Below are 23033 nucleotides of genomic sequence, written 5' to 3'. Positions count from 1 at the left end.
TGATATTTAAAGATGAAAATCTACATACTAAGTGTTTCAAAATTATAATAGCCATATTACTACTAATAGTAAAACCCACTGAATGCCATTTGAAGTTTCTTCTTTTTTTTTGTAGAGACAGTTTCACTTTTATTTTTAAATTTTTTTTTGTAGAGACAGAGTCTTACTTTACCGCCCTCGGTAGAGTGCCATGACGTCACAGGACTCACAGCAACCTCCAACTCCTGGGCTTGGGCGATTCCCTTGCCTCAGCCTCCCGAGTAGCTGGGACTACAGGTGCCTGCCACAAGGCCTGGCTATTTTTTTGTTGCAGTTTGGCAGAGGCTGGCTTTGAACCCGCCACTCTCAGTATATAGGGCTAGCACCCTGCCCAACAAGCCACAGGCGCCGCCCAACCATTTGAAGTTTCTTGTGGATCTCTTTGTCCTCAGGTCATTCATCTTATCCCATTAGGTATGTATAGTTCGAAATACTATGCTTTAAAGACATTCAAAATAATACTTTTTTTGTCTTGGCACCTGTAGCACAGTGGTTACGGCACCGGCCATGTACACTGAGGGTGACAGGTTCGAACCTGTTCCGGGCCAGCTAAACAAGGACAACTGCAACAAAAAAATAGCTGGGCATTGTGGTGGGCACCTGTAGTCCCAGCTACTTAGGAGGCTGAGGCAAGAGAATCACTTAAGCCCAAGGGTTTGAGGTTGCTGTGAGTTGTGACACCACGGCACTCTACTGAGGGCGACATAGTGAAACTCTGTCTCAAAAAAACAAAACAAAACTTTCTTATGTGTCGTTATGTCATCAATTTGATATGTTAGGTTCTTTTATTTGATTTATTTTCAATTTTTAGGAATACTTTTTAATTTTTATTTAATTTTGTTTTTTAAATTACTGGCTCGGCGCCTGTGGCTCAAGTGGCTAAGGCACCAGCCACATACACCTGAGCTGGCGGGTTTAATTCCAGCCGGGACCCGCCAAAAAACAATGATGGCTGCAACCAAAAAATAGCCGGGTGTTGTGGCAGGCACCTGTAATCCCAGCTATTTGGGAGGCAGAGGTAGGAGAATCACTTGATCCCAGGAGTTGGAGATTGCTGTGAGCTGTGATGCCACAGCACTCTACCCAGGGTGACAGCTTGAGACTCTGTCTCAAAAAAAAAAAAATAATAAAATAATAAATTACATAAAATATTATACGGTTCCTGTCTTTGCCTGGGCTGCTCTAACAAAATACCCTGGACTGCATGGTTTAAACAGCAGAAATTTATTTTCTCACAGTTCTAGAGGCTGGGAGGTATAAGAAGGTACTGGCCAATTCAGTTCCCCACTGAGGACTCTCTTGATTTGCAGAAGGCTGCCTTCTTGCTGTGTTCTCACATAGTAGAAAGAGAGCAAGTGAGCTCCTGTCTTCCTCCTCTTATAAGGACCTTAGTCCTATTGTGGGATTCCACCCTTATGACCTCATCTAAACCTGATTACCTCACAAAGGCTCTGCCTCTAAACTCTATTATATTGAGGGTTAGGGCTTTAACATATAAGTTGGTGAACACACAAACATTCCGTCTGTAACAGTTCCAAAGCCAGTAGCTTCCTTCTCTTTCTCTGCCACTTTTTCCCTTCCCTCATAGGAATACTTTTTTTAGTGTTTGGTTTATTCATCCATCATTTCCTTTTGAAGATATAAGCAAATATATACTCATATATAAATTTACACGTAACTATAGAAACCAAGTATATTTGTTTCCGTCTTTCCCCATTTTATTACACGAAAGGAAGCATTTTGCAGCCTGGTGAACATACTAAAAAAACACTGAACTACACACTTTTATTTTATTTTTTGCAGTTTTTGGCCAGGGCCGGGTTTGAACCCACCACCTCTGGTATATGGGGCCGGCACCCTACTCCTTGAGCCACAGGCACCGCCCTGAATTCTGTACTTTTAGAGTGAATTTTATGGTATGTGAGTTATATTTCAATAATTTTTTTCTTTCTTTCATTCCTTTTTTTTTTTTTTTTGTACAGTCTTGCTCTGTTTCCCTGGGTAGAATGGCATGGCATCACTGTAGCTCACAGTAAGCAACCTCAAATTCTTGGGCTCAAGCAGTCCTCTTGCCTCACCCGCCCAAGTTGCTGGGACTACAGGTGCCTGGCCCAACGCCCCGCTAGTTTTTTATTTTTATTTATTTATTTATTGTTAAATCATAGCTGTGTACATTAGTGCAATCAAGGGGTACAATGTGCGGGTTTCATATACAATCTGAAATATTCTCATCAAACTGTTCAACGTACCCTTCATGGCATTTTCTTAGTTATTGTATGTAGACATTTGTATTCTGCCTTTAGTAAGTTTCGCCTGTACCCATTCTAAGATGCACTGTAGGTGGGGCCCCACCCACTGTCCTCCTTCCATTCTTCCATCCTCCTGCCCTCCCCCTCCCTTCCCCTTCCTTGGCCCTTTCCCCATAGTCTTGTGCTATAGTTGGGTTATAGCCTGCATGTGAAAGCTATAATTTAGCTTCATAGTAGGGCTGAGTACATTGGATACTTTTTCTTCCATTCCTGAGATACTTTGCTAAGAAGAATATGTTCCAGCTCCATCCATGTAAACATGAAAGAGGTAAAGTCTCCATCTTTCTTTAAGGCTGCATAATATTCCATGGTATACATGTACCACAATTTGCTAGTCCATTCGTGGGTCGATGGGCACTTGGGCTTCTTCCATGACTTAGCAATTATGAATTGGGCTGCAATAAACATTCTGGTACAGATGTCTTTGTTTTATTGTGATTTTTGGTCTTCTGGGTATATACCTAATAAAGGAATTATAGGATCGAATGGCAGGTCTATTTTTACATCTCTAAGTATTCTCCAAACATCCTTCCAAAAGGAACGTATTAGTGTGCATTTCCACCAGCAGTGTAGAAGTGTGCCCTTTTCTCTGCATCCATGCCAACATCTCTGGTTTGGGGATTTTGTTATGTGGGCTACTCTTACTGGGGTTAGGTGATATCTCAAAGTAGTTTTGATTTGCATTTCTCTGATGAATAAGGATGATGAGCTTTTTTTCATTGTGTTTGTAGATCGTGCGTCTGTCTTCTTTAGAGAAGTTTCTCTTCAAGTCCCTTGCCCACCCTGAGATGGGATCACGTGTTCTTTTCTTGCTAATACGTTTGAGTTCTCTGTGGATTCTGGTTATTAGACCTTTATCAGAGGTATAACTTGCAAATATTTTCTCCCATTCTGAGGGCGGTCTGCTTACTTTACTTACTATGTTCTTGGCTGTGCAGAAGATTGATCAGGTCCCAGTAGTGTATTTTTAATACTGCTTCAATTGCCTGGGGAGTCCTCCTCATAAAATATTCACCCAGGCCGATTCCTTCAAGAGTTTTCCCTGCCCTTTCTTCAAGTATTTTTATAGTTTCATGTCTTAAGTTTAAATCTTTTATCCAGTGAGAGTCTATCTTAGTTAATGGTGAAAGGTGTGGGTCCAGTTTCAATCTTCTGCAGGTTGCCAGCCAGTTCACTTAGTACCATTTGTTAAATAGGGAATCTTTTCCCCACTGAATGTTTTTAATTGGCTTGTCAAAGATCAAATAATGGTAAGTAGCTGGATTCATCTCTTGGTTCTCTATTCTGTTCCAGACATCTACTTCTCTGTTTTTGTGCCAATACCATGCTGTTTTGATCACTATCAATTTATAGTACAGTCTCAGGTCTGTAGCATGATTCCTCCTGCTTTGTTTTTATTGCTGAGTAATGTCTTGGCTATTTGAGTTTTTTTCTGATTCCACATAAAATGAAGTATTAGTTTTTCAAGATCTTTAAAATATGACAATGGAGCTTTAATAGGAATTGCATTAAAATTATATATTGCTTTGGGTAGTATAGACATTTTAACAATGTTGATTCTTCCCAGCCATGAGCATGGTATGTTTTTCCATTTGTTAACATCTTCAGCTATTTCTTTTCTTAAAGTTTCATAGTTCTCTTTGTAGACATCTTTCATGTCCTTTGTTAGGTATACTCCCAAATATTTCATCTTCTTTGGCACTATTGTGAAAGAAATAGAGTCCTTGACTGTTTTTTCGGCTTGGTTATTGTTGGTGTATATAAAGGCTACAGATTTATGCGTGTTGATTTTGTAGCCTGAGACATTGTGTATTATTTTTTTTTTTTTTGTAGAGACAGAGTCTCACTGTACTACCCTCGGTAGAGTGCCGTGGCGTCACACGGCTCACAGCAACCTCCAGCTCTTGGGCTTACGTGATTCTCTTGCCTCAGCCTCCCGAGCAGACATTGTGTATTTTTTGATCACTTATAAAAGTTTTGTAGTAGAATCCCTAGTGTTTTCCAGATAAACGATCATATCATCTGCAAAGAGTGAAAGTTTGATCTCTTCTGACCCTATGTGGATACCCTTGATCACCTTTTCTTCCCTAATTGCAATGGCTAAAACTTCCATTACAATGTTAAAGAGCAATGGAGACATTGGGCAACCTTGCTTGGTTCCTGATCTAAGTGGAAATGATTTCTATTTAACTCCATTCAATATGATATTGGCAGTGGGTTTGCTGTAGATGGCCTCTATCAGTTTAAGAAATATCCCTTCTATACCAATTTTCTTAAGTGTTCTGATCATGAAGGGATGCTGGATATTATCAAAAGCTTTTTCTGCAGCAATTGAAAGAATCATATGGTCCTTATTTTTTAGTTTGTTTATGTGCTGAATTACATTTATAGATTTACGTATATTGAACCAGCCTTGAGACCCTGGGATAAATCCCACTTGGTCGTGGTGTATAATTTTTTTGATGTGTCGTTGCATTCTGTTTGTTAGGATCTTATTGAGTATTTTAGCATCAATATTCACTAGTGATATTGGTCTATAATTTTCTTTTCTTGTTGGGTCTTTCCCTGGTTTGGGGATCAAGGTGATGTTTGCTTCATAGAATGCCCTGGGTAATATTCCTTCTTTTTCTATATTTTGGAAGAGGTTTAGTAGTATAGGTACTAGTTCTTCTTTAAAGGTTTGGTAGAATTCTGACGTAAAGCCATCTGGTCCTGGGCTTTTCTTTTTAGAGAGATTTTGTATAGTTGATGCTATTTCAGAACTTGATATAGGCCTGTTCAACATTTCCACTTCATTCTGGCTAAGTCTTGGTAGGTGGCGTACTTCCAGGTATTGGTCGATTTCTTTCAGATTTTCATATTTCTGAGAGTAGAGTTTCTTGTAGTATTCGTTAAGGATTTTTTGAATTTCTGAGGGGTCTGTTGTTATTTCATCGTTACCATTTCTGATTGATGAAATTAGAGATTTTACTCTTTTTTTTCCTGGTTAGGTTGGCCAAAGGTTTATCTATTTTATTGATCTTTTCAAAAAACCAGCTTTTGGATTTATTGATCTGTTGTATTAATTCTTTTGTTTTCAATTTCATTTAATTCTGCTCTGATTTTGGTTATTTCTTTTCTTCTGCTGGGTTTGGGGTTGGAGTGTTCTTCCTTCTCCAGTTGCTTGAAATGTCCCATTAAGTTATTAACTTCCTCTCTTTCCATTTTCTTGAGGAAAGCTTGCAGTGCTGTAAATTTCCCTCTTAGGACTGCCTTTGCAGTATCCCAGAGATTCTGGTAATTTGTGTCTTGATTGTTGTTTTGTTCCAAAAATTTGGTGATTTCCTTCTCAATCTCGTCTATAACCCATCTATCCTTCAGCATAAGGTTGTTTAGCTTCCATGTTTTTGTATGGGTATGCCGGTTCCTGTTGTTATTGAGTTCAACTTTTATTCCATGATGGTCTGAGAAGATGCAAGGAATAATTTCTATTTTTTTAAATTGGCTGAGGTTAGATTTGTGGCCTAGGATGTGGTCGATTTTGGATTATGTTCCGTGGGCTGATGAGAAGACTGTGTATTCCAATTTTGTTGGGATGAAATGTTCTGTAGATGTCTGTTAAGTCCAGATGTTGAATGGTTAAGTTTAAATCTAAAATTTCTTTGCTTAGCTTGTTTTTGGAGGATCTATCCAGCACTGCTACAGGGGTGTTAAAATCTCCAACTACTGTGGAACTGGAGGAAATCAAGTTGTTCATGTCTGTTAGAGTTTCTCTTATAAATTGAGGTGCATTCTGGTTGGGTGCATAAATATTAATAATTGAAATCTCATCATATCGAGTATTACCTTTAACAAATATGAAGTGTCCATCCTTATCCTTCCTTATTTCGGTTGATTTAAAGACTATTGCATCTGCGAATAGGATTGCAACGCCTGCTTTTTTCTGCTTTCCATTTGTCTGGAGTATAGATGACCATCCCTTCACCTTGAGTCTATATTTGTCTTTTAATGTAAGATGCGATTCTTGTATGCAGCAGATATCTGGCTTGAGTTTTTGTATCCTGTCAGCCAACTTGTGCCTCTTTAGAGGACAATTTAAACCATTCACATTAATTGAGAATATTGATAAGCCTTTTGAGAGTCCCGTGGACATTTTTAATCCTTTTGCAACTGTGGAAGTTGGAATTTGATCAAAATTTTCTGGGTGGGTTTACTTTTGTGGTGGAGGATTGCGCTGGTCTTTATGGAGGATAGGTCTGAGAATATCCTGGAGAGCTGGTTTTAGTTATGGCAAATTTCTTCAACATGGGAATGTCATCGAAGTATTTAATTTCTCCATCATAAATGAAACTAGTTTAGCTGGGTACAGGCTCCTGGGTTGAAAGTTATTTTGTTTTAGGAGATTAAAAGTCGATGACCATCCTCTTCTAGATTGAAAGGTTTCAGCAGAGAGATCTGCAGTTATTCTAATATTCTTGCCCTTGTAGGTGATGGTTTTCGTTCGTCTGACTGCTTTCAGAATTTTCTCCTTCATATTAACTTTAGTGAAATTGATTATGGTGTGTCTTATTTGGGTTGAGTTGTGCTGGAGTTCTGAAACTGTCTGCTATCTGAATTTCAGAATCTCTTGGCATGTCTGGAAAGTTCTCCTTCATAATCTCATGGAGAAGAGACTCTGCGCCTTGTGAAGCCACTTCATCACTTTCAGGGATCCCTATAAGACGAATTTTGGTTTTCTTCAAATTATCCCAGAGCTCTCTGAGAGAGTGATCTGTTTTTGCCCTCCATTTCTCTTCCTCTTTGAAAGTTTGGGAGCGTTCAAAAGCTTTGTCTTCAATGTCAGAAATCCTTTCTTCTGCTTCCTCCATTCTGTTACTGAGGGATTCTAGTGTGTTTCTCAGATCTTTGAGGGCTGCAACTTCTTGTCTCAGTGTGTCAAAATCTTTGGTCATTTGGTCTTTGAATTTGTTGAATTCTTGAGATATCTTTTGGGTTACTGCTTGGAATTCTAATTTGATCTTATTTGCTATCCAGATTCTGAATTCCATTTCTGACATCTCAGCTATTTGTTTGTGCATGGGATCTTGTGCTGTGTCTGCCCCATTGATCCTTGGGGGAGTTGATCTACTCTGATTATTCATATTGCCAGAGTTTTTCTGTTGATTTCGCCTCATGATTGTTTCTCACCGTTGCCTCTGGCCGTCCTCAGAGTTGGGGAGGTGTCTCTCCAAGATTAGACCCCAGTGGGATCACTCTATTGTTGCTGGATCTTTGTAGGGAGTAACCCTGTGTAGTTCCTCCAGGGCTGCCCCAGCCAGGGAGTTCTGGTTGTGGAAGTAGCTCCAGAGTGTGACACACCCAGATCCAGCAACAGGGCAGGAGGTGGTGCACACGGTTCTGGGAGTGCCTAGCGCCCAGTGACTTTGACACAGAGAGCCCAAGGCTCCAGCAGTCTCTGGCCAGGAGAAGGGCTCTGTGCAGAGGCAGGGAGGGCTCTGGAAGGCATGTGGCTACCAGAGTCCCTTGCCAGACGAGAGGGCCGGCGTGGAGCCAAGGAGGGTACAGGAGGAAGGACACAGGGTTGCGCAGCTCCCGTAGTTCCTGGTCAGGGCATGCAGAGGCCTGGTGGGCAGCGGGTCATGGGTCAGGGGTTGCAGCACAGCTCTTATGGAGGTCTGGCCAGCGCCAAGTCCAGGAGTTTGAGGTCTCTATTAGCTGTGATGCCACAGCACTCTACCCAGGACAACAGCCCCAGGCTCCAGTGTGCCAAACCCGGTCTCACTCTGCCCCTGCGGGTTAAGGCTGTAGGGCATCTCAGTCCCCGCCTTTGGCTGCTCAGTCACTAGATTACTAGCTCCCACCCGATCCTTGCTCTGTGACCCAGAGGGCGGAGCTTGCTGGGGCAGTTCTCTCACAATGGCTCCCTGCAGCCCACAGCCGAACACTATTAGCTCCGTCCGGCTCAGCGGCTCAGTCTGGGGTCCTAGACAATGCCTAAAGTTCTCCGCTATCCTGTTCAAGCTCTCCCCAAGGCAGTTCAACTGAGTGCCAAGTCCAAAAACACTGAAACAGTTCACAGGTAAGGCCTTTCCGGTTTGCAGTCTCACTGCTGCTTGTACTTACAGCTGCCAGCAGGATTAGGTTGATCGAACACACACAACCACTTGCCAGTTTTCCACTTTTTTTGTCCTCTTGGGGTCCAGAAGTCCCTTGCTGACTCCCTGTATCCTCAAAGGGATGATTGTAGGCAGATCCCACCAGCCAGAGATGCCTGGAGTCTTATCTCCCCAGACTCACCGTGCCCAGTTGCAGGGAAGCTGTTACTTGGCCGCATTGGGTTCTCACTCTTGCTTGTACTCTAGTTTTTTATTTTTAGTACACACGAGGTCTTGCTTTGCTCAGGCTGGTCTCAAACTCCTGAGCTCAGGTGATCCACCTACTTAGCTTCCCAGAGTGCTAGGATTACAGGTGTGATTCACCGTACCCAGCCCTATTTTAAGTTTTTTGAGGAACCTCCATATTGTTGTCCACTGTACTAATTGGATTCCTATCAATAATGTACAAGTGTTCCCCTTTATTCACATCCTTGCCAGCATTTGTGATTGTCTGTCTTTTGAATACAAGCCATTTTAATTGGGGTGAGACTTTATATCCCTTTAAGAGCTCTTTCTCATTCCTCTTAACTACTACATTATACTCCTTTTCTTAGTTTATTCAACCAATCCTCTGTTAATAGACGTTTGGAGTGTTACCCTCTTAGCTGTTATAAACAGTGCTATAATGAGTAGCCTTATGCATGTGTTATTTCATGTTTTTGAAGGGTGTCCATAGGATAAATTCCTAGATACAGGATTGCTGTGTAATTGCCATGGAGTTAATTTTGCCAAATTCTCCTCCATAGTGGTAGTATAATTTCAGTTAGAGTTTTCTTAAGTCTGACGTTAGTCCCTGCTGCTGCAGTGCCTGTTCAACCTTGACTTCTCCTGGGCTAAGAGAACAAGATGGAGTCTGTCCATTCTTGTGCATCTTGGGGAGCCTGGGCAGGCTGAGGTCAGGGTAGGTTCCGATACCCCCTCACATTCTGCATTCTTCTTCTTCCCCAGCTGGATCCTATTTGATGAGAAGGACTTCAAGGGTGACCAGCACATTCTGTCTGAGGGCGAGTTCCCCACTCTCACAGCCATGGGCTGTCTAGCCTCCACAGTCCTGTGCTCTCTACGGAAGGTACCCCTGGTGAGTTTCCTTGGTCAGTTCCAGGCAACCCTGGAGGCAGAGGTTGCTGCTGAGGGGTCCTGGGCACGAGGTCTCGTCTCACTGCCCAGTGAGCTTATGTGGAGTTGAATTTAGTCTTTGTTTTTTTGTTGAGACAGAGTCTCACTTTGTCGCCCTTGTTAGAGTGCTGTGGCGTCATAACTCACAGCAACCTCCAACTCTTGGGCTAGAGTAGTCCTCTTGCCTCAGTAGCTGGGACTAGAGTTGTGCACCACAAAGCCCAACTAGTTTTTCTATTTTTGTAGATATGGGGTCTCGCTCTTGCTCATGCAGGTCTTAAACTTCTGAGTTCAGGCAATCCACCTGCCTTGGCCTCCCAGAGTGCTAGGATTAAGGAGTGAGCAACTGCACCTGGGCTTTTTTTTTTTTTTTTTTACAGTTTTTGGCAGGAGCCAGGTTTGAACCTGCCACCTCCAGTATATGGGGCCAGTACCCTACTCCTTGAGCACAGGCACCACCCCACCTGGCCTTTTATTTGAGACAGAGTGTCACTTTGTCATAGCTCACAGCAACCTCAAACTCTTGAGCTCAAGTGATTCCCTTGTCTCAGCCTCCCGAGTAGCTGGGACTACAGGCACCGGCAACAATGCCAACAATGCCTGGCTATTTTTAGAAATGGGTTCTCACTTTTGCTTAGGCTGGTCTCAAACTCCTGAGCTTACACAATCCATCTGCCTCTGCCTCCTAGAGTGCTATAATTACAGGCATGAGCCATGGTACCTGCTGAATTTAGTCTTTACCTGAACTGCCCCATGTCTCCTTGACTCTGGGCTTCAAAACCAGTTCAATTTACTAGCTATTCATTGCACACCTGCTAAAATAGGACCTGAGGACACTGAACAAAATCAGGCACAGCTCTGCTTTCAGGGAGCCTATAAAGATGTAGGCTCGGTGCCTGTAGCTCACTGGAGCTGGCGAGTTCGTATCAAGCCCAGGCTGGCCAAACAACAATGACAAACAACTACAACCAAAAAATAGCCCAGGGTTGCGGTGGGTGCCTGTAGTCCCAGTTACTTGGGAGGCTGAGGCAAGAGAATCACTTAAGCCCAAGAGTTTGAGGTTGCTATGAGCACTCTACCCAGGGTAACAGCTCGAGACTCTGTCTCAAAAAAAAAAAAAGATTACATACAGAGTGGTGTATCCAGATACAAAAATAGGGCAGAGACGTTAATTAACACTTTGGGGTGTTAATCCCTCTCATGCCTGGAGCATGGTGCTGCCCATGTGATGTTCCATGCAGGGAGGAGTAACAGGAACAACTAGAAAGATGGCTCTGCTGTAGACAGAGAGAGGGGGAAGGGATATATCACCAGAATAGATGGTTATATCCTGAACCTGGGAAGAGATGGACGGAAGTGATGTAGGCCACTAAACATCTAGCATCTGTAGAACGTGGCGACTGTGTGGGCAGCACCCAATCAGAACAACTGACACTTACTGAGCGTGTGGCATGTGCCAGGTGGCATTTAAAAGGCTTCCCCTGGGCGGCACCTGTGGCTCAGTTGGTAAGGCACCGACCCCATATACCGAGGGTGACGGGTTCAAACCCGGCCCCTGCCAAACTGCAACCAAAAAATAGCCGGGCGCTGTGGCGGGCGCCTGTAGTCCCAGCTACTCGGGAGGCTGAGGCAAGAGAATCGCTTAAGCCCAGGAGTTGGAGGTTGCTGTGAGCTGTGTGAGGCCACGGCACTCTACCGAGGGCCATAAAGTGAGACTCTGTCTCTACAAAATAAATAAATAAATAAATAAAAGGCTTCCCCTGAGGGCTGGGGGCAGTGGCTCATGCCTGTAATCCTAGCACTCTGGGAGGCTGAGGCAGGCCTGTGAGCTCATTGCTGTGAGCTATGATGCCATGGCACTCTACCCAGGGTGACAAAGTGAGACTCTGTCTCAGAAACAAACAAATAAAAGGCTTCCCATGAACTAAGGCCTTTAATCTTCACCACAACCCTAAGTTTCCACCATTCTCTCCCTTTTCCAGTTGTAGAAAGTGAGGCAGAGTGGCCTGGTGACTTGCTCCAGGTCACACAGTTGGTGATAGACAGAGCAAGGCCTGTCCCTAGGCAGGTGGCTCTGGAGTCCAAGCCGCTTACAGCTACATGCTGGATTCTGAAGACAGGCTTGGTTCTGAAGACCAGCTTTAGGACCCAAGAAAGGAGTTTACTCTCCCTAGCCTATTTCCTCCCTATGAAGTGGGGATAATAATAGGATCTACCTTATAGTTGAGGAGTTATAATGAGATCAGATAAAGCACTTAGCGCAGAACCTGTAGTAAGCCCTGAATAAATGAGAACTGTGAGAACTGCTGTCATTACCAGCATTACTGTTACAGTGATGATGAGAAGGAGAGGACGTAGAGTGGGCCCTAGGTTTTCAGCCTGGCTGCTGGTTCTTAGAAGTGCCTTTTCATGGAAAGGCCTGATCTGGCTCAGGCTGTATCTGAAGATACAGAACACACAGCTGGCAGTGTCCAGGAGTCAGTGGCCCTGTGGGACACAGCTGAGGAGGGAACAAGGCCTGAGGTATATCTGGGAGCCAAGTGTCTAGGGCTGTGGGCTGTCAGGGCTCAGGCTCTTGTGGCCTCACCCTCCTCCGTCCCCCATGCCCTCAGCACTTTTCAGAGCCCTCCATCTTCCTGTTCGGACTCGAGTGCTTTGAGGGGAAGGAGATTGAGCTCAGCGGGGAGGTGCGGAGCCTGCAAGCCGAGGGCTTCAACAACCATGTGCTGTCTGTGCGGATCAAGGGAGGCGTGTGAGTGTGCAGCGGGGAAGCCGGGGGTGTGGGCGGCTGGCGGGGATGAATAGTGAGTGGGACTGAAATCTTGGGGCCTCTGGCCTGTCACCCACCGCACTCTGCCACCTCCTCTCAGAGCCAGGAAGGAGGGCAATGCAGACTTTGCCCTTAGTCCCCTAACCCACCTCCCAGCCTCCTTCTCCTGCCTCAGGATCCTGATCCCAGCGACAGAAGAGGAGGTGGAGCACGTTCTGACATCCCTTCCTCCTCCTCTCCCTGTCTGTCTGTCTGTGTCTCTGGCACCTGCTGGGCCCAGATGGGTGCTGTGTGAGCACAGTGACTTCCGGGGCCGCCAGTGGCTGGTAGGCAGCTGTGAGATCACAAACTGGCTGACCTACAGCGGCATGCAGAGAATTGGCTCCCTCTACCCCATCAAGCAGGTGGGTAGCATGTCTGGGCTCAAGCATGTCTGTGGTCCAGTGTGTCCAGGTAGGCATGTCTAGCTGTGTGTCTGTTATTTCCCCAAACATATCATTTGTGTATTTTTGTCACATGATCATTCCTCTTGAACCATTATTTACCTAATATTTTTCTTTAATCAACTCACTTTTTTTTTGTTTTTTGTTTTGTTTTTGAGACAGAGACTCACTCTGTCACCCTGGGTAGAGTGCAACCTCAAACTCTTGGGCTTGAACAATATCCTCTTACTCAGCCTCTGAAGGAGCTGGGACTACAGGCATGCACCACCACGCCCAGCTAGTTTTTCTGTTTTTAGTAGAGACGGGGTCTTGCGCTTGCTCAGGCTGGTCTTGAACTCCTGAGCTCAAGTGATCCACCCGTCTCAGCCTCGCAGAGTGCTAGGATTACAGGTGTGAGCCTAACTTAACTTTTTTTAAACCTTGTCCTTGCCCTAAGGAATAATATCCACAAAGTAATGAGTTTGATGTGAATGTATGATTTTTTCTTATAGACATTATAATAACAATATTACCATTAAATTTTCATTTTTTTCTTTCTTTTTTTTTTTTTTTTGTAGAGACAGAATCTCACTTTGTTGCCCTTGGTAGAGTGTTGTGGCATCACAGCTCACAACTTCCAGCTCTTGGGCTTACCAATTCTCTTGTCTCAGCCTCCCAAGCAGCTGGGGCTACAGGTGCCTGCCACAACGCCCAGCTATTTTTTGTTGCAGTTTGGCCGGGACTGAGGTTTGAACCTGCCACCCTCTGTATATGGGGTCAGCGCCCTACTCACTGAGCCACAGGCGCTACCCTTCTTTTTTTTTTTTTTTTTTTTTTGAGACAGAGTCTCACTATGTCACCCTTGGTAGAGTGCTGTGGAATTAAGCTCACAGCAACCCCCAACTCTTGGGCTTAAGCGATTCTCTTACCTTAGCCTCCCAAGTAGCTTGGACTACAAGGCGCCTGTCATAACGCCTGGCTATTACATTTTCTTTTTTGCAGTTTTTTTTTGGCTGGGGCTGGGTTTGAACCTGCTGCCTCTGGTTTATGGGGCCGGCACCCTACTCCTTTGAGCCACCGGTGCTGCCCTGGCTATTACATTTTTTTCTTTTTAAAAATTCATGAATTACTTTTTTTTTTTTGAGAGAGTCTCATTTTGTCACCCTCAGTAGAATGCCATGGTGCCATAGCTCACAGAAACCTCAAGCTCTTGGGCTAAAGTGATTCTCTTGCCTCAGGCTCCCAAGTAGTTGGGACTACAGGCACCTGCTGCAATGGCCAGCTCGTTTTTTATTTTATTTTTTATTTATTTATTTATTTATTTTTGAGACGGAGCCTCAAGCTGTCACCCTGGGTAGAGTGCTGTAGCATCACAGCTCACAGCAACCTCCAACTCCTGGGCTCAAGTGATTCTCCTGCCTCCGCCTCCCAAGTAGCTGGGACTACAGGCGCCCACCACAACGCCCAGCTATTCTCTGGTTGCAGCCGTCATTGTTGTTTGGCGGGCCCGGGCTGGATTCGAACCCACCAGCTCAGGTGTATGTGGCTGGCGCCTTAGCCACTTGAGCCACAGGCGCCGAGCCTATTTTATTTTATTTTATTTTATATATATTTTTTGAGGTAGAGTCTCACTGTGTTGCCCTTGGTAGAGTGCCATGGTGTCACAGTTCACAGCAAACTCAAACTTCTGGGCTTAAGTGATTCTCTTTGCCTCAGCCTCCCAAGTAGCTAAGACTAGAGATGCCCGCCACAATGCCCAGCTATTTTTTGTTGCAGTTGTCATTGTTGTTTAGCTGGCTTGGGCCGGGTTTGAACCTGCCAGCCTCGGTATATGTGGCTGGTGCCGTAATCACTGTGCTGAGCCCCAGCTAGTTTTTATTATTATTATTTTTTTTAGAGACAAAGTCTCACTTTATCGCCCTCAGTAGAGTGTTGTGGCATCACAGCTCACAGCAACATCCTACTCCTGGGTTTAGGTGATTCTCTTGCCTCAGCCTCCCAAGTAGCTGGGACTACAGGTGCCTGCCACAATGCCCTGCTATTTTTGTTGTTGTTGTTGTTGCAGTTTGGCTGAGACTGGGTTCGACCTCGCCACCCTCAGTATATGGGGCCGGCACCCTACCCACAAGTGCCACCCCCCAGCTAGTTTTGGTGATGGGGGTCTCATCTTGCTCTGATTGGTCTTGAACCCATGAGCTCAGGCAATCCACCCACTCAGCCTCCCAGAGTGCTAGGATTATAGGTGTGAGCCACCATGCCCAGCTATTTTAATTTTTTTTGAGACAAAGTCTGACTGTCACTCTGGGGTTGAGTGCTGTGGCATCATCGTAGCTCATAGCAATCTCAAACTCTATGGCTCGAATGATCCTCATGCCTCAGCTTCCCTAGTAGCTGGGACTACAGGTGCCTGACACAATGCCCAGCTAATTTTCTATTTTTAGTAGAGACAGCGCTCTTGTTCAGGCTGGTCTCAATCTCCTGAACTGAAGTAATCCTCTTGCCTCTGCCTCCTAGAGTACTAGGATTAAAGGCATGAGCCACTGTGCCTGGCCATTATTAAATTTTCAAAAAATAGGGTGGTGCCTGTGGCTCAATGAGTAGGGCGCCGGCCCCATATAACGAGGGTGGCGGGTTCAAACCCAGCCTCTGCTGAACTGCAACCAAAAATAGCCGGGCGTCGTGGCGGGCGCCTGTAGTCCCAGCTGCTCAGGAGGCTGAGGCAGGAGAATCGCAGAAGCCCAAGAGCTGGAGGTTGCTGTGAGTCCTGTGACATCATGGCACTCTACCGAGGGCAGTAAAGTGAAACTCTGTCTCTACAAAAAAAAAAAAATAAGTTTATCCACCTAGGACTAAAAATGATATCATGTACCACCCACTGGTAGTAAGTACACCTCACTTGGAGAAACGCTGTGTCTGTACATGCATTTCTGTGTATGTATGGCTGCAGGCATGGACTTAGTTCTCTCTTATGCACACGGTATGGGCTCTGTGTGTGTGTCTTTGCACGTATGTGCCCATCTGAGGGTGTTTCCTTTTTTTTTGAGACAGAGTGTCACTCAGTTGCCTTGGGGTTGAGTGCTGTGGCATCATAGCTCACAGCAACCTTGAACTCCTGGGCTCAAGCGATTCTCTTGCCTCAGCCTCCCAAGTAGCTGGGACTATAGGCACCTGCCACAGTGCCCGGCCATTTTTTTTAGAGATGGGATCTCACTCTTGCTCAGGCTGGTCTCGAACTTCTCAGCTCAGGCAATCCACTCACCTCAGCCTCCCAGAGTGCTAGGATTACAGGTGTGAGCCACTGTGCCTGGCCTATCTGAGGGTATCTCTGTGCCCAGGATATTACAGTAAAACCTCTGTCAGTTGACCACCCAAGTGACTGTAACACATTGGTCAACATAAGGAACAAGGCCTACTATACTCATATATACATGTGGTGCGTGTCTGGTGTATGAAAATTAGATCAACTTAAGGCAGTGGTCAAAGTAGGGTGGTGGCCAACTATGGAGGTTCTACTGTAATTTGTGTCCATGTGTCTGCATGCTCTGGTGATGACCTGTGTGTATGTGTCTGTCTGTCTATCTGTAGGAGTGTATTTATGGCTATGCGTGCTTGCACCTGTGACACTATTGAGAGTGTTTGTGTCTTTGTATGAGGACATTTGTGTTGACCCTATAGCCACACTCTTGTAACATCATTGTTGAAAGAGATCTTGGAGATTGTCTCCACTCCTCCTCACATTTTACAGATGGGGAAATAAAGGCCCAGAGAAGTGGACAAGGATTTGCTCTACAATCTTGGGCAAGTACTGTACTTCCCTGGACCTCCATTTCTTCAAAATGGGGGTGATACGCATCATGCATTTGTTGTGATGACTGAAGATGAATTATATATGTATAACCCCATAGAACAGTGCTCAAGTGGGTAAGCGCTCAACAAACATTAGCTGTGATTATTATTACTGTCATTACTGCAGCCACTATCTAAGACCCCTAGCTGATTCTCACCAAGGGCCAAGTCTGATGTCTAGCAGCCCAGTGTGCACCCAGTTGGGGCCCTCGTCAGCACAGGTGTGTGCATGTTTGTATCCCCGCACACGTCTATCTCCTTGCAGCAAACAGAAGTGCCTGGCACTGAGGTTAGGATGCGTGTGCTTACGTGCCTGCATGTATCCAGTGTTTGTGCTTTCTGTGAACTTCTATGCCACCATGTGGCCCATGAGTGTATCTGTTAGTTTGTCCCTTTGCACACATCTGTGGGTATCTATGAACCTGGAACTCTGTGTATCTGTGTTTGTGTGTGTGTGTGTGTGTGTAATGCATATGCCTTCCTCTTATGTATGTGAAGAAGGAATGACTTAGACACAGGGTCAGAGAAAGTTTGGAGGCAGGATGGAGGCCTTGGGACCTTGATACTGCAGAGTCCATGGTATTGGAGGCCCAGGTTGGGGCATACTCCCTGGGGCCCCTGATTCAGCCTCTCCCCACCACCAGCGCCGGGTTTATTTCCGCCTCTGGAATGCAGCACTGGGGGGATTCCTGGCTGTTCCAGACCACGTGGAGGACATGAAGGCGGGCCGTGTAGTGGTCTCCGATCCCCGAGCTGGAGGCAGCTGCATCTGGTACTATGAAGATGGGCTGCTAAAGAACCAGGTACTGATTGAGGGGCTAGGACAGAGACACCCAGACCCATCTTGGGGAGTCCTAGCCCAGTCAGGAACAGGACCCTGGGGAGGTGGAGAATACAGGCTGTGTACCCCTGGGCAAGTCATACTCAGTCTGTAAAACAAGAGCATTGAACCAGATGCTTCTTAGGGAGCCCCCAGCTCTGATATCTGGTGACAGAACTCGAATCCTGTTACTAATGATAGCTTCACTCCACAGACATTTCCTGAACTCCTACTATGTGCCAGGCATTGTTCTAGGTAATGGGGATACAGCAGTGGGAAATGACTCCTGCCTTCCTGAAGCTTACATCATAGTGGGGAGAGACAGAAACAACTTACATGAGTAAAATATCTTAGTATCTTAGATGAGGAAAGTGCAAGAGGAAAGAGAGGAAAAGAGAAATCAAGAAAGGAGAATAGAGGGTGGCGCCTGTGGCTCAGTGAGTAGGGCGCCGGCCCCATATACCGAGGGTGGTATATGGTTCAAACCCAGCTCCAGCCAAATTGCGACGAAAAAATAGTCGGGCATCGTGGCAGGCGCCTGTAGTCCCAGCTACTCGGGAGGCTGAGGCAAGAGAATCACCTAAGCCCAAGGATTTGGAGGTTGCTGTGAGCCATGACAGTACAGCACTCTACTGAGGGTTAATAAGTGAAACTCTGTCTCAAAAAAAAAAAAAGAAAAAGGGACGGCGCCTGTGGCTCAGTCGGTAGGGCGCCGGCCCCATATACAGAGGGTGGCGGGTTCAAACCCTGCCCCGGCCGAACTGCAACAAAAAAAAAATAGCCGGGCGTTGTGGCGGGCGCCTGTAGTCCCAGCTACCCAGGAGGCTGAGGCAAGAGAATGGCTTAAGCCCAGGAGTTGGAGGTTGCTGTGAGCTGCGTGAGGCCACGGCACTCTACCGAGGGCCATAAAGTGAGACTCTGTCTCTACAAAAAAAAAAAAAAAAAAAGAAAGAAAGAAAGTGCAATAGAGGAAAGAGAAATCAAGAAAGGAGAATAGAAAGTATCAAATAGCTCTGACAAGGGGAGCCCTTGCAGAGAAGGTGACATTTGAGGCAGGCAGCCGTGCAGACGTCTGAGGGAAGAGCATTCCAGGCAGGAGGAACAGCAAGTGCAAAGCCTTGAGATGGGAATGTGCCTGACATTTTCTAGGACCAGCGAGACTACCTCAGCGGCTGGAGGGGAGTCTCTGCAGGGGAAGCAGCAGGAGATGAGGTCAGAAAGGCTATGGGAAGTGGAGGTCTTTGTAGACCATTGAGAAGTTTTGTCTTTTCCTTGGAATGAGAGGTGCGGGGTACCCTTCACACAAATGCCTCTGATAATCTTTAGTCTGGAGCATATAGGACAGGAGAAGTTAAATATTTTACTGGAAGTCACACAGCCAGTAAATGTGTGGAGGTTTGTCTGATGCTAAAGCCTATGCTTTGGGAGTCAACCATGGAAGGCTTCCTGGAGGTGTTAATATTTTTCCAGTTCTTTTATGATTTCTCACATTGAACCCTCCCCAAACCCTGCTTTTAGAAATTCCCATCCCCAAGAAAACTGAAGCCCAGAAAGGGTAAGAGATTTGCCAAGGGTTACAGTTGATAAGAGCCAGGATTCAAAGCCAGATGTGTCAAGGGTATGTTGGGTATGGCGAGTCCTTGTGGGGAAGAACAGTGCCTGATGACCTTCTGGGGCCTCAGGTGGCCCCCACCATGAGCCTGCAGGTGATTGGACCTCCCAGCCCAGGTTCCAAGGTTGTGCTGTGGGCTGAGAGCCGCCTGCCACGCCAGACATGGAGCATCAATGAATCAGGTCACATCTGCAGCCAGATGTTTGAAGGCCAGATCCTGGATGTGAAAGGTAATGTGGGGTGTGCAGAGCAGAGAGCCCTTGGTGTGGGGGCTGAGGGCTGTGGAGTCCCCAGCTTCCTTTGACTGTCTTCCCATCTCTTAATCTCCCTCCTCTAGGTGGCCGGAGCTATGACCGGGACCATGTGGTGCTATGGGAGCTGGCCAAGGAGAGGGTGTCCCAAATCTGGACCATACACGTGCTTTGAATACTCCTACCCCAGCCCTGGAGATGTTTTCCAGGATGACTGTTTTTATAGTAACATAAGCTATTTTCTAATATGCTGCCAGGTATCCTTATCTTTGTGCGCATTGATATTTGGGGGTAGGGTGGAAATTTGTCTACCTGCCTTCTTTCCCCTACTCTTCCCCCTGCTTTTTTCCTTGGGCTCCAGCTTTGGAGCACAGATGTAAGGCCTCCCTCTGCCAGCAGAGGGAGCCCTGGGACCAGATTACTCCCTGCGTGTGTTCTGGGCAGTCGTCAGTCACCCAGAAGGGGTGTGTGTGTGTGTTTATGTTTGTTTGGAAACAGAGTCTCAGTTTATCACCCTCAGTAGAGTGCTGTACTATTACAGCTCACAGCAACCTCCAACTCCTGGTCTTAGGCGATTCTCTTGCCTCAGCCTCCTGAGTAGCAGAGACTACAGGCGCCTGCCAGAGTGTCAGGCTATTTTTTGTTGCAATTTGGCCGAGGCCGGGTTTGAACCCACTGCCCTCAGTTTATGGGGCTGGCGCCCTATCCACTGAGCCATAGGTGTCATGTTTGAAGAGCCTGCTCTGGCAGGCTCTGGCACTGGGCTGTCCCACCCTCAGGGAACTCATATTCCAGTGGAGGATTCTGACAGGTAGGGTGATGCCTCTATGGCAGGGTAAGAATGGAAGTGGAGGAATGTGCAAAGCAGGCACCTAAACCAGCTGCCTGGAGGAGGGATGTTGAAGTGGGAAGCAGTCAGCCAAGTTAGAGGTGGCAGAAGAAGATGTTCTAGGGATGCAGACAAGTCTAGGGGTGAAACTTACAAGTTCAGTGGGCCAGGCAAGGGAGCCGAGTGGGGCCACACCACAAAGGTCTGTGTCCTCAGGGATCCTCTCCACTTCCCCCAATTCTGGTCTCAAGGTTTAGGTTTGGCCTCAGTCAAAGAAGCTAGGATGGGTAGCTGGGTCCCTAACCCAGCTCAGAGAGGACAGGACATAGAAGAGAAGGAACCCCCTCTGTTCCCTGAGGTCCTCAAGGAAGAGGCTGAGATGGGAAGGGCTCTGGGGGCAGAATGGTGGGATCTCTGGGACCTTCATTCCCAAACATCCACACAAAAGTAAAGAAATATAACCGAAGGAGTTGGTAAGGATGCCAAGTTCTGGGCCCTGGCACTCAGAATTGGGCTATGGGCAGGGAAGCCAGGGTGGATGCTACCTGGTGCCACCTTCCTTGCTGGTGGGGGCTGAGAAGCTCCTTGATACCGCTGGACACCTGGCTCTTAGGGCCCAGCAATGTCCAATGAACACACGAAAGACCCCACTCCAAGTACGAGGACAAATTTATTGACCCCTGGCTGGAGGCTGCCTGCTCCACTATATTAGTACTGCCCCAGTTTGGCCATTGCCCCCACAGCTCTGCCTGTTGGTTTCTACAACCTGGTGATCTCTGACATCAACCCCTCCCAAGAGTGAGGGAGAATTCTCTTGCAAGTGACTGTGGTAGCTGTTTCAGGGGGCCCAGGGCCGGGGCTGAGGCACCTCAGCTGAGGTGGAAGAGGTGTATTAGGGTGTTGGTCAAAAAGAAGAGGAAGCTGCCTCCACCCACGTTGTGGAATGCCCAGATATCGGCAGCAGCACCGCTGGCGCTGTCCGTCTGGTTTCCCAAGACTCCAGTTTGTATCTGCAAGAGGAGAAGCAGGGGGAGCTCAGAGGCACTTTAGAACCCCCTGTTTGTTATTTAAAGACACAGTCCTCTCCCCTAACTCCATAAAACAGTCCTATTTCTGTCGTATGTGATCACTATTTCCACTGAGATGTTTGGCTGATTCCTGCCGTTCCCTACAAAGGTGTTCCCTGGCCCATCTCTCCTAGGCCACCAGCCTTTCCAGCATACATGGAGACAGGGAGCCCCAGACCTTGACCTTACTAGCCCAGCAAGGGCCTTAGCCTCTAAGCTCAGTTTCCTCATCTTCTAAATCAGAAGTTCATCTCAGTCATGAGGGTCACACAAGCCAGGCCTGAGTGAGAAGCACTTGGCCTAGTGTGGGTGGGCAGATGATGGGTGGAGAAGTAGCCAGATGGTGAACAGGCTGTCCTTAATGCTTGATCAAGCTCAACTAAAGTTGCTCTTGATGGAGATTAAGCTGTTTTTGATGGTGATCAAGCTATTCTTGATGCTTGAACAAGCTGTTCTTGATCTGGAACCTGATAGCCCCTGTCTCTATACTGACTGGTCCCCCCCAGGGTACATGGGGTTTTACCAAAGCTGCCTCCTGGAATAGCAGTTGATTTTGAGACCCCATTTCTGAAGTGCTAGAGTTCTGTATTCCCAAGTAACCAGACTTCTCTGGGTGAGGGAGTGGTGGGGGTGGGAGGTATAGGGGTTCCCCACTACGTCTGGAACCACAGCAGGCTCCACGTGGACATTCTGCCCCTCCAGACCATCTCCCCAGGCCCCCTATGGCTTTGTGCCATCCTCACTCAGGGTGTCTTCCCAAGCTTCCAATTCTCTATTATCCCTCAGTACCCCTAGGGTGCCTCAGCGTGCCTAGCACCCTGTAAGTTCTCCCAGCTATGGATTCAGGCTTCTATCCGGGGCAGCCCTCAAGCAACCCAGCCCCAGCCAGAAGAGCTGGAAGGCTGGGCAGCCGAGCCCCCTGCATCCCTGGTTCCCCTCTTGAGACCTTTCTGCCTCTGCTCTCCAGGGAGTAGGCTTGGTCCCTGGGAGCCTGCATTCCGTCCCTGTTGTGCCACCCAGGTTTGAGGAGTCCTGGGGTGGTGGTGCCAGGAGCTCTGAAAGACTGCTTTTACCTGAATCATAACCAGGAGGCTGATGGTGAGGAAGAGAAAGCCCTTCATCTTGGGAGGATCTTGGCTCTCTCTTGATAGCAGCCTGTGGCAAAGAGCGATGAGCCGGGGCTGTGTGGTCCTCTTTTGGCCTGGCTGCTTTTGAACCAGGAGACAGGGGAGGAGGCGGGGTGGTGTAGGGCGAGGAAGGAGGGCCTATGGGGAAGGCAGGGAGGGTGCTGCTTCCTTTCCACAGGTGGGCGTGTGTGTGTTAAGAGAGGCCCAGGTTCTAAGGGCGTGGCGATGAGTTCTGGAGGGGGACCGGGCCTACCGTGGGTGCTAGGCGAACTGAGGGCCACTACCATAGTAAACAGACCCAGGGCTTGGAGTCTTGAGTCTTGGGGATTGAGTTTTGGTTTAATTTCTTACCAACTCGAAACCCTGGGCCAGAAACTATACTTCTGTGAGCCTTTCAGAAAAGAGCTGCTGGAGGATTAAATGTAATGCGTGTAATAAACCATTTTTAAAAAGTCAACACAGGCTCAGTGCCTGTAGCTCAGTGGCTAGGGCACCAGCCACATACACTGGAGCTAGCGGGTTCGAATCCAGCCCGGGCCTGCCAAACAACAATGACAACTACGACCAAAAAACAGCCAGGTGTTGTGGTGGGCGCCTATAGTTCAAGCTACTTGGGAGGCAAGAGAATTGCTTAAGCCCAAGAGTTGGAGGTTGCTGCGAGCTGTGACAGCACGGCACTCTACCCAGGGTG

The 23033-nt window shown here is 46.9% G+C and overlaps 1 protein-coding gene and 1 long non-coding RNA gene across 6 annotated transcripts in view; one reads left to right on the top strand and one right to left on the bottom strand.

Annotated features, from left to right (window-relative positions):
* CRYBG2 (crystallin beta-gamma domain containing 2) overlaps window positions 1–19585 on the top strand; it is a 42149-nt gene extending 22564 nt beyond the window's left edge. Inside the window, exons 15-21 of one of the 5 annotated variants that reach the window (XM_053577038.1) lie at window positions 9431–9560; window positions 12211–12350; window positions 12649–12772; window positions 17281–17439; window positions 18606–18668; window positions 19139–19298; window positions 19406–19585. In XM_053577038.1, coding sequence (XP_053433013.1) covers window positions 9431–9560; window positions 12211–12350; window positions 12649–12772; window positions 17281–17439; window positions 18606–18668; window positions 19139–19298; window positions 19406–19494 — 865 coding nt within the window. In that variant the 3' untranslated portion in view covers window positions 19495–19585. The other 4 variants (XM_053577040.1, XM_053577041.1, XM_053577042.1 and 1 more) reach the window with 4 other exon arrangements.
* A 1214-nt stretch (window positions 19586–20799) lies between these two features.
* Window positions 20800–22460, bottom strand: LOC128575423 (uncharacterized). Its single transcript, XR_008376990.1, has 2 exons — window positions 22289–22460; window positions 20800–21158 (listed from the first exon to the last, which is right to left on the bottom strand). It is a non-coding gene; the product is annotated as an uncharacterized LOC128575423 (long non-coding RNA).
* Between the last annotated feature and the right edge of the window lie 573 nt (window positions 22461–23033).

Source organism: Nycticebus coucang, chromosome 22 (assembly GCF_027406575.1).
Source record: "Nycticebus coucang isolate mNycCou1 chromosome 22, mNycCou1.pri, whole genome shotgun sequence".
NCBI lineage: Eukaryota > Metazoa > Chordata > Mammalia > Primates > Lorisidae > Nycticebus > Nycticebus coucang.
The sequence above is the reverse complement of the archived record's forward strand: the minus strand, read 5'-3'. Positions and strand labels throughout refer to the sequence as shown.